This window comes from Schistocerca serialis, chromosome 1 (assembly GCF_023864345.2).
Source record: "Schistocerca serialis cubense isolate TAMUIC-IGC-003099 chromosome 1, iqSchSeri2.2, whole genome shotgun sequence".
Lineage (NCBI taxonomy): Eukaryota > Metazoa > Arthropoda > Insecta > Orthoptera > Acrididae > Schistocerca > Schistocerca serialis.
In genome coordinates this window covers 562,310,605-562,329,298 of record NC_064638.1, presented here as the reverse complement: position 1 = coordinate 562,329,298, position 18,694 = coordinate 562,310,605, and the positions used below count along the sequence as shown (strand labels likewise).

General features: G+C 37.8%; 1 protein-coding gene and 1 long non-coding RNA gene across 3 annotated transcripts in view; one reads left to right on the top strand and one right to left on the bottom strand.

Moving 5' to 3' along the window:
• The window catches only part of LOC126475707 (ras-related GTP-binding protein C), a 114,873-nt gene extending 110,315 nt beyond the window's left edge, over nucleotides 1-4,558 (bottom strand). The window contains exon 1 of the mRNA XM_050103487.1: nucleotides 3,934-4,558. Within this exon, the coding sequence (XP_049959444.1) occupies nucleotides 3,934-3,936 (3 nt within the window). The 5' untranslated portion in view covers nucleotides 3,937-4,558. The remainder of the gene's footprint in view (nucleotides 1-3,933) is intronic.
• LOC126475723 (uncharacterized) lies at nucleotides 4,465-12,912 on the top strand. 2 transcript variants are annotated; one of them, XR_007586757.1, is made up of 3 exons: nucleotides 4,465-4,587; nucleotides 4,692-4,823; nucleotides 12,791-12,912. It is a non-coding gene; the product is annotated as an uncharacterized LOC126475723 (long non-coding RNA). The 2 variants fall into 2 exon arrangements; XR_007586758.1 differs by having other exon boundaries at nucleotides 4,534-4,583.
• Nucleotides 12,913-18,694: the final 5,782 nt, after the last annotated feature.

The window sequence follows — 18,694 nt, the reverse complement described above, 5'->3', positions numbered from 1 at the left end:
ATATCCTTGTAAAAAGAGATCTACAGATGAATAAAGCTGCTGCTGCTGCCACCGCCGCCGCCACTACTGCTGCTGCTGCTGCTACTACTACTAACATGCTGTTTGTTAAATCCCTGACTAGCATTTAGCATGGATCAGAGACTAACTAACTCATCATCGTCAATAAAAATATGTGGTTACATATTGCTTGATAAAATTTCTGCAGACTGAGAAGTCACAATTTGATCCCAGAGGATTTCATCATTGGGGATAACTAGAGGAAAAATACATTTGGGGACATGAGGGATATTAATGTGATGGAAATAAAGTTGTGGTTGGAGAGGATTGCTAAACTGTATCTGGGGACAGTATACAGACAGCTGGTGGAATGTTCAGACCTTTGTAGGAAAAGCCTCAAAAACGATAAGTGTTCATGTTGAAAGCTATATCTGTGAGACCATAATACATTGTGCTGGTAACAGCAATCATTGTTATTGCTGTAACATTTTGTATTACATTGCTGAGAGTGAGCAAACATACACACTGCCATAATTGCAAAATAATATTTAATTAAGTTAAATGGCCATAAACCAAGCTCATAACTGTGCATTATCACATATCCGGCGAACGAACATGTACTGCTAGGAACACAGTGTCTTCAGAAAGAAAAAGAAAACAATACAAGACAGTAACAACTAGTAAAGATCCAGAAGTAGTTTTACAATATAAAAATTATTGTAACATACCGAGAAAATTTGCAAGGAAATCAAGAAACATGTATGTCAGAGAAGAAATTAACAACTCCAGCAACAAAATAAAGTCAATATGGAATGTTGTTTGAAAGGAGACAGGAAAAGTAACCACTCGGGTAGGTAGTATTACTATTACAGAGAATGAGACCATCCTAACCAACAGTACACAAGTAGCTAATGTATTTAACAACCATTTCTTAATTGTAGGAGAAAAAATTGGTGAAAACAGTTCAAAAGAAAAAACCAGGCAGAACCTGGAAGAGCCTGTTTTGGAAAAATTTAGTCAGATTAAGTTCCACCTAACAACATCTTGTGAAATAAGTAAAACTATTAAATCTTTGAAAAATAAATGTTCAGTTGGAGTAGATAACATCTCTAATAAGATATTACAATAATGTGGAGCAATTACAACTGATGTTCTAAGTCACATATGTAATGCATCACTAACAAAAGGTATTTTCCCAGACAGGTTAAAATATGCCATTGTCAGGCCTCTCAACAAAAAGGGGAACACCACAGATGTCAATAATTATCGGCCAGTATCCTTGCTTACAGCATTTTCAAAAATCTTCGAGACAGTAACGTATTCAAGAGTGGTTAGCCATCTCAACAGTAATGGGATACTTAGTAAATCACATTTCGGATTTCAAAACTGCTGTTCCACTGAGACAGCAAAATAAGATTTCACTGTCCACATAATGGAGTCTTTAAATAGTAAAATGTCACCAATAGGAATTTTCTGTGACTTGTCCAAAGCAACTGATTGTGTGAACCATGACATTATGTTACAGAAATTACAATTCTACAGTATAAATGGAATAGCATATGAGTGGTTTAAGTCAACCTACAGGAAATGAAGCAAAACGTTTCCTTATATGGGTCAAGCAATTTAAATAAGTTTGCCACTTCATCTAACTGGAGTGAAATTACATTAGGTGTTCCACAGGATTCAATCATGGGTCACCTTCTGTTCTTGATATGTGAACAACCTCCCTTCCTATCTGAAACAGGAAACTGAACTGACACTGTTTGCTGATGATACAAGGATCATTATTAATCCAGTAAAAGGAACTCCAATTGAAAATGATACAAATAAGGTCTTTGTAAAAGTCATTAACTGGTTTGCTGCAAATTGAAAAAACACAGTACATCCAATTTTCTGCTACAAAAAGTACAGTTCCTTCATTAAATATAACACAACAGAAGTCAGTAGACAGGGTAGAGCATACTAAGTTTTTGGGGGTACATATAGATGAGAACCTTATTTGAAAAATTCATATTTTGGATCTTCTAAAGCAACTAGGTTCAGCAACTTTTGCAATGAGACTAACTGCCAATTTTGAGGATATAGAAATTACCAAGTTAACATACTTTGCATACTTTCACTCTCTGATGTCATATGGAATAATTTTTTGGGGTAACTCAACATTTAGACAAAAAGTATCCACTGCTTAAAAGACAGTGGTTAGAATAATGTGTGGGGTTCATAGTTGTACATCTTGTAGGCATATTTTTAAAAGATTGGGAATTCTTACAACAGCCTCACAGTACATTTACTCACTAATGAAATTTGTTCTCAACAACAAGGTCAGTTTAAAAACAATAGTGGCATTCATGATTATAATACCAGAAGAAAGAAAGACTTACACTTTCCTTTACTCAACCTATCTTTGGCACAGAAAGGGGTCAAATATGCTCCTATAAAGATTTTTGACAAATTACCAGATGAAATAAAATGTCTGACAGACAGCAGTAATAGCTTCAAAAATTAATCTAAATCATATCTCCTTGACAACTCCTTCTATACCATAGATGAATTCTTGAGTAGGAATAAAAAAATCTATAAATATAGCATATGCATTTTGTGCCATTTAAGGGAATGGGATTAATAATAGAAATATTACTCTTTAACTCTGTATTTAAAAAAATCTGGTTTCACATGTGCGTTTCTTGTGCACTTGACACATTCCACATCATAACAGCTACTGTACCGTGCGTTTGCAACCAACTAACTACAGTGCACTGACATTCAGAATAGTCTGTGGTAGTTTATTTCAGCAGAATGGCTTCTTAATATAAGTCCACAGTGTCTTCTTCAGTTCTCTGCTTACTGTACTGTCTTTTACACAATAGTAACACAACAGCACCTAAATGTAGTCATCCTACAACATTGAATACTGTGGATCAGTTGTTACTTGTCATACAAAAATACACAACCCCTTCATGAGGTGTCTCAAAACTTTGACCAGGAGGTGCATTCATACAACATTTCAAGTGCGCTTAAGTTAAATAGCTGGTGATTTCAATCACTGCACCTGTAAGCTGAAGAATTATATGTTTGACACTCGATGAATCATGCGCAGAGATAAATAAATGATTGGAAGTCTATGACAAACATTGAATTACTTCTGTCATAAGGTATTCTCTAACAGAAATGGCACTATATGTTCCAACAATGTTTATTATTGCCAACTGGAACGCAGAAAATTATTTCTATCACAAAAATGGAGGGCATCCAATCATTTGCTCATATCTGGGTCGGCATGATCTATGACATAAGAGTGTCTGTTAAATACTTGACAAGTTCAATGAATAATTACCTACAATATTATACAGCCTTTTCGATTAGCATGCTTTGCCAGCAAAATACATGTTTAAGTAGGTGTTGAAAACCTTTATCAAAAAATCAGACCTTTGTCACTAATCTTTGGCTTTCACTTAACTGTATCTGACGATTCATATATTTCAATGGGAACGACGGCGGAACTTCTAGTAGTAAAGAATTTTTACACTTCTGAAACTCTGAAATTAATCTGGGGGTCCAAAATTTTTAAGTCTGTCTTACGGATAGGAAGGCGTTATACTGTGAAACAAAACAATATAACTGATCAAATGTTTTAAGAGTCAAGATGTTTTCACAGCCATGTCTACCTTTGAACAATGAGTCAATAAATTTATGGGGTAATGCAAAGGTGACAATCCTTCCATGTCCGGCTGCTTCCTTATTTGACAGCTAATACACCAATGTTTTCTAAGACAATTTAATGATCTCGTTGAACACTAAACCCAAACTGTCACTCATTCGTAAACGTTTCGGCTCGAAAGACACAAAACAAAAATATTCCAGCTGCATCTAAATTTTTGTCGAAAGAACATAATGTCTAGTCTTTAATTACTTCAAAATTCCAGTTTCACCACTTACCATCCCTCTTTCTCTTTTGACAAGCCGTTCAGAGACGTCCTCAGTGTCCAGATACCAATAGAATGAACAGTAAACAAATCCAAGTAACGGAATTCAGTACTTCAAACAGTCATATGATCGGAGAGCAACTACAGGTGACTCAGTTTTCCATATCAACAGCAGAATCGACAACTGTTTGCACAGCTGCAGCCTAACTCACTATCTTCAGTAATAATTCTTAGCTTTTACTTTCTCGTGCCCGAATGCCGAGATATTCTAAATACATAAATACAAATAGCTCATTTGAAACAATTTTCATTCACATTATTTTGATATGAACTTTGCACGTGCTTGTTTGTTATGGTTGTATTACGGAAGCAACGTTTACTCTTCCTGACTGCACACACTCCCACGGTATGCTTGTGACAGTGGTGTTTGGTTCACTTTTCCTCTCGTAATAAGGCGTATCATGTCACGCTTGATGTAATTGTTATGCAGACAATTATTTAACTACACAAACGGGATGTTCTGCTCATGATGTTCGTTTTTCTAGTGACGTCATACAGCAGGCTGTCATACTGCGCCACCAAAATGCTACAGTACAAAGTTATTAGTACCAACGTGAGAACGGAGTGCTGACAACGCTGTTGTAGAAAGACCGTCGAAGACTCGTAGGTAGAGAGCGCAACTAATTTGCCCTACGCTAACTTGTCTGGTAGTCTGTTTTTTGTAGGAATGTCAATACTGACATGTTTTAATTGTAATATCTTTTTCTTTAGGACTTTGACATAACAATGGTACATGACGCTAATCGGGAGAGTTGTTCGCGTTAGCAGCATCGTAAGGTGCGGCTTCGCTAACAAAGCGGAGAATGATTCGCTTCAGTATTACATTTCTGTTGCTGAGCATGTGTAAGTATGTTTTGCTGTTCTGTCAGATTTTTTGTCGTCAGGCGCGCGCACACAATAAAGAAAAAAATTTGTCATTAGAATCCATTCTTATATTTCCCAACTGGCCATTCAATAGAATGAACTCGCTGTGGCTATTGCGATGAACTGTTCGGCGAAATTACATTAGTAAAAAAATAAAACTGTGGCCACAAAACAGAAGTGGCTACGTCACCTTGCGGAAAATCATGCAATACACATAAACACCTGTTCATCTTTCTGTAATGGATGGATGTGGTACTTTATAGTGTGGAGTAAATTAGATTATGCGAATAATTTTCATGTTGCATGTTGTGTAAGGTAATAGTATTAATTTTATTGTTTGTACCAATAAACACTTATTGCTCTTTATTTAGACTTTTACATATTTAGCAGTGCATGTGTTTTAATTTAAACCTTACAGCCCTTGTATAATTTATTTTAAATCAGTTATCTCATTTGAGTGTATAGCAACCTGGCAAGTTTATGAGAGCATGTATAAGTTATTTCATTGAACTTTGTTATGTTTGTCTTCAATTGTAGAGAAAGCTCCACTAGATTTCAAGACAGCTAATGTGGAAGCAATGCCAGGGGGGCGAGAAAATGGTGGGATTACAGAATCAGCATGAGTGAGTGTCTTTGACTGATTAATACTTGGCTTTCAAACAAGGAAAAGAAATTAGGCGAAATATGTTTCAGAATGAATGAAAGTCTTGTAACAGTGGAGTAGGCCTATTTGAGATAGTATCCACTACGAATGGGTATTGTTCAAAACGTCTCCCTTAAACTGTAAGAAAAATTCAACCTTGGCAAAGTTGTTGTCACTATGTTAGGGTGGTTGTTGTTGTTGTTGTTGTTGTCGTTGTTGTCATCTTCAGTCCAGAGACTGGTTTAATGCAGCTCTCCATGCTACTCTGTCCTGTGCAAGCTTCTTCATCTCCAAGTAACTGTTGCACCCGACATCCTTCTCTGCTTAGTGTAGTCATCTCTTGGTCTCCCTCTACGATTTTTACCCTCCACGCTGCCCTCCAATACTAATTTGGTGATCCCTTGATGCCTCAGAACATGCCCAACCGACCGATCCCACCTTCTATTCAGTATATCCTCATTAGTTATGTGATCTACCCAACTAATCTTCAGCGTTTTTCTGTAGCACATCATTTCGAAAGCGTCTATTCTCTTGTCTAAACTATTTGTTGTCCATATTTCACATCCATACATGGCTACACTCCATACAAATACTTTTAGAAAAGACTTCCTGGCACTTAAATCTGTACTCGACGTTAACAAATTTCTCTTCTTCAGAAACACTTTTCTTGTCATTGCCAGTCTACATTTTATATCCTCTCTGCTTCGACCATCGTCAGTTATTTTGCTTCCCACATAGCAAAACTCATCGACTACTTTAATTTCCTAATCTAATTCCCTCAGCATCAAGTGATTTAATTAGACTACATTCCATTATTCTCATTTTGCTTTTGTTGGTGTTCATCTTATATCCTCCTTTGAAGACACTGTCCATTCCGTTTTACTGTTCTTCCAGGTCCTTCGCTGTCTTTGGCAGAATTACAATGTCACTGACAAACCTAAAGTTTTTATTTCTTCTCCGTGGATTTTAATTCCTACTCCAAGTTTCTCCTTTTGTTTTCTTTACTGCTTGCTCCAAAATTAGATTTAATAACATCGGTGATAGGCTGCAGTCCTGTCTCAATCCCTTCCCAACCCCTGCTTCCCTTTCATGCCCCTCAACTCTTATTATAACTGCCATCTGGTTTCTTATTACAATTTACAATAGCGTTTCGATCCCTGTATTTGACCCTGCCACCTTCAGAATTCGAAAGAGAGTATTCCAGTCAACATTGTCAAAAGCTTTCTCTAAGTGTTAGGGATACAGTGGGGGAGGGGGGGGGGGGGATGTATGACTAATATTAGGCTGCACAGAATCACCAGTGGAGGCATTTAGATTTTATGTGCCCTTGTGAATCAGCCCAGTGGAACTTTTTTTCTCTGAGAGGTGTCCATTTCTCCTTCTACTTTCCTGAACTTGATTGAAAATGTTCGTATTGATATTGCCGTTAATGTTGCATTACATTGGTGTAAAAATGCAGAAAAATGATATTTTGATTAGAACTGGTCATATTCCTTGCCTGCACTCTGTTTACACAATTCATTCCCTGTTTGACATTGAGCTTTCATCAGCTTATTAGAACATTTGTCATTGTGTGACAAGGTTCAAATGGTTCAAATGGCTCTGAGCACTATGGGACTCAACTGCTGAGGTCATCAGTCCCCTAGAACTTAGAACTAGTTAAACCTAACTAACCTAAGGACATCACAAACATCCATGCCCGAGGCAGGATTCGAACCTGCGACTGTAGCGGTCTTGCGGTTCCAGACTGCAGCGCCTTTAACCGCACGGCCACTTCGGCCGGCTGTGTGACAAGGGCACCAACCGAGTGTCATGTGTCAGAATAATGGATTATTTAGAGATGTGACCACTACAAGACACAGTAAATATGGGATAACTAGCACTGAGTGAACATTTCAGAATGCATTTCATAGCTCATCAGTAGTGAGTTTAACTGCATCTTACTGTGTGTGATTGCTTTGGGGTTCTGCAGTTGAGAACTCTCTCTCTCTCTCTCTCTAGAGAAATCTCTACTGTACTGTGAAGTAACCTTGGCTTTTCTTGACTGTAGTTACTGAATACATTTTTTTGCAATCCTTGCTTTATGTTCACCAGTACTTCACGCTTTCCATTCTAGCTATTTCTTGTTCCCAATTACAATATGTCATCCTCAAATCTGCTAGCATCCCATTATCTTCTAACTCTGCTTCTTTGCCCTTCTATTTTTCCTTCAATGGTTCTGTTTATCTTTCAGACAGTTTTCTATAGAATGTCTGGCCCGGTTCATTTTCCAATTTGTGGTATATTCAGGAGAGTTCTTGAATAAGATTTTCACTCAGCAGCAGAGTGTGCACTGATATGAATGAAGTTTGGAAGATAGGAGAGAAGGTACTGGCAGATGTAAAGCTGTGAGGGTGGACCGTGAGTCGTGCTTGAGTAGGTCAGATGGTAGAGCACTTGCCCGCAAAAGGCAAAGGTCCAGAGTTCGAGTCTTGGTCCAGCACACAGTTTTAATCTGCCAGGAAGCTTCAGGAGAGTTCTTGTTTTCTTTGCTCTTTCAAATGCATCTTCATTCCTTTCCCATCGAGCGAGGTGGTGCAGTGGTTAGCACACTGGACTCACATTTGGGAGGACCAAGATTCAAACCGGCGTCTGGCCATCCAGATTTAGGTTTTGCACAGTTTCCCTAAATTGCTTCAGGCAAATTCGGGGATGTTTCCTTTGACAAGGCATGGCCAATTTCCTTCCCATCCTTCCCTAATCCGAGCTTGCACTTGGTCTCTAAAGACGTCTTTGTCGACGGGACATTAAACACTAATTTCCTCCTCCTCATTCCTTTTTCAACCTATTTAATTTTTGCCACTCTTTTTCATAGCTTAATTTCAAAGCTTTCCACATATTTTACACCTCTCTTCATTAACATCAATGCTTCCGAGACGTGTTTAAGTTCATCCAAATAAAACACTTTTAAATCTCTTTGTTGGATCAATTCCTATTGCTACTATTACTAGTAACCCTCTTATTTTTCTAAATACTCACTCTCCATACGATAATCTCTTCATAATTTTTCAGGTACGGCTTCAATTAGCATAAGGTATCCTTCCCAAATAAGTGAAGTTAACTTGTCCAATTTTTAACCAATTGTAAGTCTCTGCTATTTTAATCACTTTTTGCCTTTGGTATGGTTATACTAATTCTATATTTTTCTTATTGCTTCCTTTATCTTATGAAGATCATCTTCACTTTCTGTGGGGTGACCACTTAATGATTAATGACCCACATATTTAATAAATCTCTCTCTCTCTCTCTCTCTCTCTCTCTCTCTCTCTCTCCCCCCCCCCCCCCTCCTCCTCCCCCCCCCCTCATCCTCCTCCCCCATTCAAAGCTTCCCATATCTGTTCCCATAGACATTAAAAATAGCTGGGGACAAGGTTGCTGCATGGAGATTATCTGATCCATTCCTTCATCTTGGAGTCTTACAGCGGCTTTTTCAGTCTTAGATATTGTTCTTCCAGTCCATTCCTATTTCTTTCACTAGAGTAAAACATCGTTTCACTCTAAGGTTTTTCCCAGTCAATGAAACACACATCTCTCAGTTGACTTATGTAATTATTTCCAACAACAGCTCCCACATATAGTGGTGCCTCTTGTTTCCCTATCTCTCTTGAATCCAGATTACTCCTGTGATGAGTTTTTCTCTATCTTTTCTTTTCCCATTGTTACCAGAAATACATAAGCAATAGCTTTGCCAGTATGAGATATGAGTCTCATAGTTCTGTAATCCATGCACTTCTTGCCACATATTCACAACTACAATAACCCAGCACTATTGCCTGACTGTTGTGAAGAGTTGTGTTGAATGAAGTGCATGAGTGGGAGCTATGGTCAAGGCAGAGAAAATGGAAAGGCAGAGGCAATGGCTAGGAGCATATAACAACAAGGGAAGGCATAAGAGTATAGAACCAGAGAAAACTTGCTCTAAATGTAGGCAGGGGTAGAAGTACACATGGTGATACAAGAGGTGTGGCTAATACAGTGCAGAGGGAGACTGCTGGAAAAAGTGTGGAAGTGGATACATAGACCTATAAAACTAGGGAGCTAGGAGTAAGAAGCTGATTGGGGAGGGAGAGTGAGGCCAGGGGTTGTAAATAGATGGAGACTGGTATGGGACAGAGACTAGTGGAACCAATGATATATGTTAGGTGCATTTCCCATCTGCATGATTCAGAGGATATGGTGTATGAGGGTGATTTCCTGATGGAATGGTTTGTGAAATGGCCATTACAGTTAACTATGTTGTGCTCAGTGGCATCTCTACCACTAGATGGTATAGTTATTCTTGGCCAGATATTGACACTCATTCATAAAAGACTGGAGTAGTTGCAGCGCAATTGTCAATAAGATGACTATTTTCACAGGTGGCTCTTCCACTTGGTAGTGCCTATATAATACACCTGAGTCAGGGCTGAAGTGTAATATGAAGAAGGAATGTATCTCATACCAGGCTCCTAGACCTGGATTTTTGTCATGTGATAGTGATTTGAAAGTAGAAGTGATATAAAGAAGAAGCAAAATATTTCATAGGGTCTATGTGTACTGGAATACTGCTTTGGAAGAGGTGGGAAGGATTTTGTATTTCTATTTTCAGAGGACAGTGGAAGGTAGCTGTTTCTTGGCAGATGATAGATTAAGCTATTACTGTCCAGGTAATGATCAGTAGTATCAGAAATGCACATTTTGTGTTGCTTATATCTATATCCACATACATTCTCTGCAAGCCATTGTACAGTGCGTGGCAGAGGGTTCCACATACCACTAGTAGGTATTTCCTTTCCTATTCCACTTGCAAATAGAGTGAGGGGAAAAAATGACTGTCTAAAAGTGTTTGTATGAGCCTTAATTTCTTGCATCTTGTCTTTGTGGTCCCAACACAAAATGTACATTGGCAGCAGTAGAATCATTCTGCAGTTGGCCTCAAACACCAGTTCTCTACATTTTGTCAATGATATCTCATGAAAAGAATGTCATCTTCCCTCCAGGGATTCCCATTTGAGTTCATGAAGCATCTCTGTAATGCTTGTGTGTGACTGAACCTGCCAGTAACAAATCTAGCAGCATGCCTCTGAATTGCTTCGATGTCTTCCATTAATCCATCCCGGTGGGGATTCCAAACACTCGAGCAGTTCTCAAGAATGAGTCACCAAGTGTTCTATAAGCCACCTCCTCCATAGATGTGTGAGCCACACTTTCCCAAAATTTTCCTAATAAACCAAAGTGTACCATTGGCCTTCCCTACTGCAAATCTGACAAGCTCATTCAGTTTCATATCACTTTGCAACATTGCACCTAGATATTTAATCAGTGCGGCTGTGTCAAGTGGTACAGCACTAATACTGTATTCTAGTATTACAGGACTGTTTTCCCTATTCATCCGCATTAACTTACACTTTCATACATATAGAGCAAGCTACCATTCAACATACAAACTGGAAATTTTGTCTTAGTCATGCTCTTGTCCTCCTACAGTCACTCAACAATGACACCTTCCTGTACACCACAGCTTCATCAGCAGACAGCCGTAAACTGCTGGTCACCCTCTCTGTCAGTTCATTTATGTACATTTATGCATGTAAGAGCAGTCTTATCACATTTCCCTGAGGAACTCCTGACGATTCCATTGTTACTGACAAACATTCGCCATTGAGGGTAACATATTGGGTTCTGTTGCTTAAGAAGTCTCCCAAGTCATTCACATATCTAGGAACATAATCCATATGCTTGAACCTTTCTCAACAGTTTCAAGAGAAATGTTCAGGGTTTGTTATTGTAGAGTATGGGAAATTTGTGGAGAAGGTTTTGACTATAGTGACAGTCAGTCAAGGCCTTGGCAAGGCATCAAAGTATTGCTTATCACTGCTGATGCAATGGGTAATAAGGGGGTGTTCCTTTAACTAGTTGTTGGGTGTGGGTGGATTGTGAGAGTATTTGTTGCAGGCAGGTTTGAAGTATAGATCCCATGATGATGATTCTAATGGAAAACCTGGAATTATCAGGGACTTACCTTTTTCTTAGAAAAACCAGGAAAATCTTAGGGAATTTTAGGAATTTCATTAAACCTTGGGAAATTAAGTGTTCTTAACCTAGCATTGAAATTTAATTTTTTTGAGTTTTATAAATCACATATTTTAAAATACTCAATATTTCAAAATGTGTAAATTATAGGAATATTATTCAATACAAGTTTCGATGGTTAAAAACTGTGGGTGAAGTACTGCTTATGGGTAGTATATCTCAGCCGAGAAGAAAGAAAAGTCATTATTGTGGCATGTCCCCGATTCACTGTCAGGAGTATTTTGTGACACCATTTTCCTCCCCATACCTTGAATTCTTTGGCTTTTTCCCCAAGTTTGAGTTGCCAGGGAGTTTCTGGTGACACCGTCTTCCTCCCCATATCTGTAATTCCCCCCCACCCCCTACCCCCCTCCACCCCTCCTCCTCACCTCCTCACTCGCCCAAGTTTGAGTAGGCACCCTGGAGCTTCCATGTGAAGCCATTGCTCTGGCAAGGGCTTCAGAGTACTGGCTGAGAAGCTGCTCATCACTGATGTCTGTGTGTGGTAAAACTTCATGGTAAGAGACTTTTTGGTGTTGTATACATGGTAGATGCATAAGTGAAACTCTTATTGGTGATTGCTTTGTTCATTATGAATAGAGGTTCTCATGGTGTTGTCAGAGATGCAAGTCTGCAGCCATGAAAGTAGCTCATTGAGCTAAAGAGACCCAACAGAATTGATAGGAAACATTTGATATGAAGGAACGAGAACATTATGTCTTGGTTCTAACTCGTGAATCCAAACCGGAAAAAGGGATTAAGGTTTTGAGTGGCTATGAATGGTGTTTTTGGATGACCATCTAACAAATTGGTGATCATTATGTCTCCCAATGTTGTGCTAATTGTGTGTCTTCATTTTTTATGCAGATAACCAATAAAACTACTCAAAGAAGGTTTTTCTGTCACACTCATGGCTTGTTTAGATTTTGGTATATAAAGCTCTGGGTCAGTAATCCTTTGATCACTGAAAGTAGCTATATACTGCCACCTCTGTGTTTAGTAGTCAGTACCATCTGCTCTCCAAGTAGAGACAGATCAGTATTAATTGATACTAAGAGGTGGCAAGGTCATTATGTATGCTAAGTGTAAGTTGGGGCGTGCTAAGTGCCAGTGTCTGATTAGAAGGAAAACAACAAAGGTGCTATTCTTGGCTGTAATTTGTTCTGACAATTGCAGCTGCAGCTGAAATTTACTACAGAATCTCTATTTTTAGGTATGATTTTGTCAGTGGAATGTCAAGCCTGGAATTCAAAACTAAACAGACAGGGATTCAGAGGTTACTATGGTGATCGAGGATTTGAAGAGACAACACAGGCACCAAAAAGAAATAACAACCACAATAATAATAATAATGTTGGTAAGTAGTAGGCAGTTGTGTTATATGTGTAGGTAAGTGAAAGCTCCTAATTAAAAGCCAGAAATTGTAATAATAAATTATGCGAATAAATTTCAGCTGTGCAGCACAGTATAACATTAAAGTTATCAAATGGCACTCAAGTTAGCTACATGATACCATTGTTTCTTAAATGCCTCTAAAAATGTTGCTCTTGTTATGTTTCCCAGACATTCTCCTTCCATAATATTTCACCTTGGTTTCCATTGAATGAAAGTTTGCTTCCAAAATGTTCTGATGTACATTTCTCCACTGGCCTTAAAACAATTTTACATTTAGTTGGTGCGTTGTATATAACTATTGTGTTTGAGTTTCCAATCTATTGTTTTTTATTCACTGTTAATCCATGGTAGCTTTCTTTTATTACCTACTACTAAATTCAATCAGTGCTGTAGTTGTCACTGCTCCTTTTATTTTTGTCTCACTTATTTTCACTCAGATTCACAATTTTCATCAGTGTTATTTATGTTCCTACTTGGTTAATGCTTCACATTTATTTTACAATAGCAATATTTTATGTGTATACATGCCAGCATTTTGTAATATGTCTAATACCTCTTAACCAGGTGGTGATAGATTGTCATCTTTATTTTAATTCCCTTCCCCTTTTTCTGCTATACAAATTTGCTGGTATCTTCTAGCACTTATTTATTCCAGTCGAAGAACAGGAAATAGCCTTTTATGTAAGTCTGCAGGCTTTCGTGACCGTTGTCACTGAGGTTAAAATCTTCTGGGTCATTAGGGTGTGTCATGTTTATTCTAAAATGTTCGACGTTTCGACCCCTCTGCTGGGATCTTCCTCAGGATCTTTTGGTGTCAGCTACTGCTAGAACACTGTCAGAGACGAGTGTCGCGTCGACTTATAAAGGGGGAATTTTCTGGCATTCGTGCTGGAGAAGTGATAGTATTGGTTAAAATTCATGTGGCTACCATTGGTGGGCCATAGTCATAGGCTAATACAGAAGAAGGGGCGTTGCTAGCTCATCTCCTGTGGATACCATTGGTGGTCATCATCATTGGATAGAAAGGCACTGTTCCACACTTATGCTGGAGAAGGGTTATTGGTTGAAATGCCTGATACCGCTATTGGTTGGTCGTCATCAGTGGCTAGATTCGAAACAGACAGAGCAAGAGAGGGGGAATGTTTACCCAAAATATTATTGTCCGCCTAGGTGACTTGCAGCGCATTGTTTATGCCACTCACACACCGCGGCCATGTATTTATTTCCTTGATGGCGGGGAGCCATGATGCCGGAAGCCTATAGCCGTCCTCTGTATTGAAATTAGATGAATTCTTAGAAATTTCAACCGCTTCTCGGACCTTTCTTCTATAAATGTTTGTTTCTTTAGCCAGTACATGTACGTTATTAAAATTGATGTCAGAGCTACAGTTCTCGGAATGTTCCGCTAAGCTACGCAAAGTGCAAAATCGGCAGTAGCGGAACATCACGAGAACTGTGGCTCTGACATCGATTTTAATAACGTACATGTACTGGCTAAAGAAACAAACATCTATAGAAGAGAGGTCCGAGAAGCGGTTGAAATTTCTAAGAATTCATGTAATTTCAAAAGAGAGGACGGCTGTAGGCTTCCGGCATCGTGGCTCCCCGCTATCAAGGAAGTAAATACACGGCTGCGGTGTGTGAGCGGCATAAACAATGCGCTCCAAGTCACCTAGGCGTACAATAATATTTTGGGTAAACATTCCCCCTCTCTTGCTCCGTCCGTTTCGAATCTAGCCACTGACGATGACCAGCCTATAGCGGTATCAGGCATTTCAACCAATAACCCTTCTCCAGCATAAGTGTAGAACAGTGCCTTTCTATCCAATGACGATGACCACCAATGGTATCCACAGGAAATGAGCTAGCAACGCCCCTTCTTCTGTATTAGCCTATGACTGTGGCCCACCAATGGTAGCCACATGAATTTGAACCAATACTGTCACTTCTTCAGCACGAACGCCAGAAAATTCCCCCTTTATAAGTTGACGCGACACTCGTCTCTGACAGTTTTCTAGCAGTAGTGGACACCAAAAGATCCTGAGGAAGATCCCAGCATAGGGGTGGAAACGTCAAACATTTTAGAAGAAACATGATGCGGCCTAATAACCCAGAAGATTTTAACTTCAGGAAATAGCCTGTTCGTTGATTTTCCTGCTCTGTTCTCCATTTTCTGAGATTCTTTAATGTCACTTCCTTAGTTGCACCTTGGGCACTTTAACATGAAAAAGTTACTATACATTATTAAATTGATTTGTATCAACTTTTCTTCCGTCAGTATACTTTGTGTTCTGATATTTCATTGTGTTCACTGGCATTAAATAGTGTGTGTGTGTGTGTGTGTGTGTGTGTGTGTGTGTGTGTGTTCTTCCACACTTGATTTATGTTTCAGACTGGTAAACAAGATTATTTCTGTTATTTCAGCTGCAAAACCAAAAATGAGAGCAGGGGTTGGACTTGGTGCATGGGGCATTATTGCTATTGTGCTGGCAATAATATTTGCTGCAGTGGGACTGTACTACGTCATCCTCTTTTACCCAATTTTGTGCAAGGAAGAAAGGAAATACAATGTCATTGAATTAGATGCTGTCTGATTGCATTCCTACAAGAGGACATTACATTTTATTTCATTGGACCAACCTCCTTTTTTATAAGCATGATTAGTCAAGTTTTGTTTTTTTACAAATGAATGATTACGAAGGTAATTGTTTTTTAGCATGTAAGTTCAGAAGTCGAACATCCTTTTTCGTGGATGATAGACTTTGTCTTATACCTGATGTAGTGGTAATAGATTTTGATAGGTGGTTGATCAAATCAAGCCTTGAAAATTGAAACTGAAAGAATTAACAGTTCAAGAAGAGAGAACAATTTTTACCATATTAAGAGCTATTGTTTGTTGACAACAATAGCTCAATCTCAGTCTAACATTTTGCGTTGTGATTGTAGTCTTCTTAAAATTTGGCATACAAACTGTACCTTAGTCCTACAAGTAAGCTGCTACAATGCTTTGTTTGGAGGCGAGGAAGACTATAGTGACTGATAATTTTCATTTTTGAAACAATATTGTACCCCGTCTGCAATTTGCACAATGTAGCTTTTTTTCTGTATGTGCAAGATAAACTGTGTGATGTAAAAAAAAAAGTACAATGGAGATTGTTTCCACATAAGTTATTTTGTACCAAAGCCATGTGATTCCAAGACAGAGATTGATAAATACTTAAAATTTTTTAGTCTTTTGGCAGTTACAGGAGATGGGGTATCTGATAAATAAATATTGGTAGCTGTTTTCTTTTTTGTGTACTGAATGTTTGTACACACTATTATTAGCATTGCAGATACCTTCGCTCCTTGCTGAATTTCTTGAAGTTATTTATTTTTCTAATATTTTATACAATTCATGTACTTAATTATTTTGTATTATCTACAGTTTTATAATGTTCAAAAGAGCATCACAATAACTGAAGGAGCAGAGTTTTTATAATGTTTTTCATTGTAAACGTATAGAAATTTTCCTACTCCTTTTAGTATATAATCATCCTAACCAGAGTAACAAGTAACTGGTAAATTGTGTACTGATACTTATAGGTTTTTGATGACATTTACTTGTAGTTGTTCTAGGAAAGATCTGTACTTGAAATTTTTAAGTCATGTTTTCTAGATATGTAGGATAACCTTTGTGCAGAATGTACTTTTTGTTCGCAGTTGGAAGGGGGGTATTGTATGTATCAGAACTCATATGGCAGACTGCTAATATGTAAAAAAAAGTCCTCCATCAGTCAATTTTTTGTCCTCTCATTGTTTGTTTCTCCTTGTGGATTAAAGCTATATTTTTCATTTTTTTCATTTGCATGGTTTGTCTGTATTCTAATTTTATGAGTTGCTGAAGTTTAGATAGGTATTTTATGTAAGTTAATACTAGTTCAGAGAACTCCGAATAGTTTCCTAAAAAGTGGTTAGTAGTTTCAGTTCAATTTAGTGATGCACAGCTACAACAGTTTATTTTTTTAAACAGCTGGATGTGATCTCTGTTAAAGCCAAAAATAATTTTGAAACCATTCATTTTGCTGTACATTGAAGGGGTTAAAATTATTATGGTATGTTGTAGTAGTATTGAAATATATTTATGTATTAGCCACTAAACTAAAGTTGAAAATTGATAGGTCCTTTATGTAAATTATGAGGCAAAAAACACAGCAATGCACTTTCAGCCAAAGTAATATCCTGTTGGATATTTTTTCCCCTGAGTACACACAATATTTCAGGGTATGAAAAACAGCCACTGAGAGATAGATGTATAGTCATAGTATTTAAATAGATAGATGAAGATTTACTTCTGCTCAGAACTAAGGTTGAAGTGAAGGCACTGTAAGACTAAGAAGTTATACACAGCACATACAACAGGCATTGTGAACCATGGAAAACTGTAAACAGTAAAAGATACACAATGGAGTAATTATTGGGTGAAAATTAAGATGAGAAGAGAGGATAATGATGTTTGCCACATAAGTTAAAGTAAAAGACAGTTGGAAATTTTGTTGTTGCCTCTTGCAGCCATAGTTCATTCTTGTGTTGAAAAATTGAGAAAATGACCATACATTTGCCCAATACACTTTATTGCCACTAAAGACACTGACCACTGTTTCACTACTAAATGTATCTTAACACTTAACCCACCAACAGATACTCCTCAGCCTTGGAAGATGTTTTAATCTGTCCAACACTAATGTCATTGTCTTTTGACATGCCCTTTTGTAAGTAACATCTTTTCTTCCCTGCTGTGGATCATTTATAATGTGGTATTCCTTCCTTCCAAGTCCTACATTATATGGAGATGTTTGTTTCTAGGACTGTTACATCTGCTTTGGAAACACTGTTTTCACTCAAGGAACATTTGTCTCTCATGCTTAATTTTGTCCATTTTATGCACAAAAAAAAGGCGAACTGGAAAGTGAAGATGTAACTTAATGGCTGAACACAATTACCCTACTGTCAGATTTGTAATAATGTCCTGGAACAGAGTCTTATTATATGTTTTACTAGTATTGGCAGTTGTGTTTTATATGTGGAGGTGTAATGTCTTTACTACATATACTTAGTTAGTTTTTTATTCTACCCAACTCCATTCAGTAGAATAATTGTTTTATTCAGTATATTATACTTCATTATTTGCATTTTATAGACTTGTTTTGATATGATTCGCCCCACTTCTTATATTCGCACAACCATTTTTATTTATACAGTTCCACAGCCCCTCTCATGCAATATTAAATTGTCTGTATAGATGAGACGTGAAAGATACTGTTACCCATGGAGAACTGCTATGGTGTCATAAGAAGACAGTGTATGTGCATGTTACAATTGTGCTGGACTGCCATGACATAATTTTTCTATTATTGCAGGATTGGCAGCTTCTGTAAAAAAAACATAATTCTCACTGCAGTGATGTCATGATATTAAATAAATAATATCTAAAAATAACGGGACCGTATGTATAGTAGACCATCAGGAGATAATTTTGAATGTTGTTCAATAGAAAACAGAGAGAGAACTCTTAGCAAGGTTCAAAAGACAGATGACTGGACATCGTGGATAGGGCTTTTATGATTATTCTGTGTTTGTCACAATCTTTCACAGTATTTTGTATGACAGAGAAAAACCTGTCATTTTTCAGAAATAGATTTTTTGATGTACTGGAGAAATCACTGCAGTGTGTGATAAATTG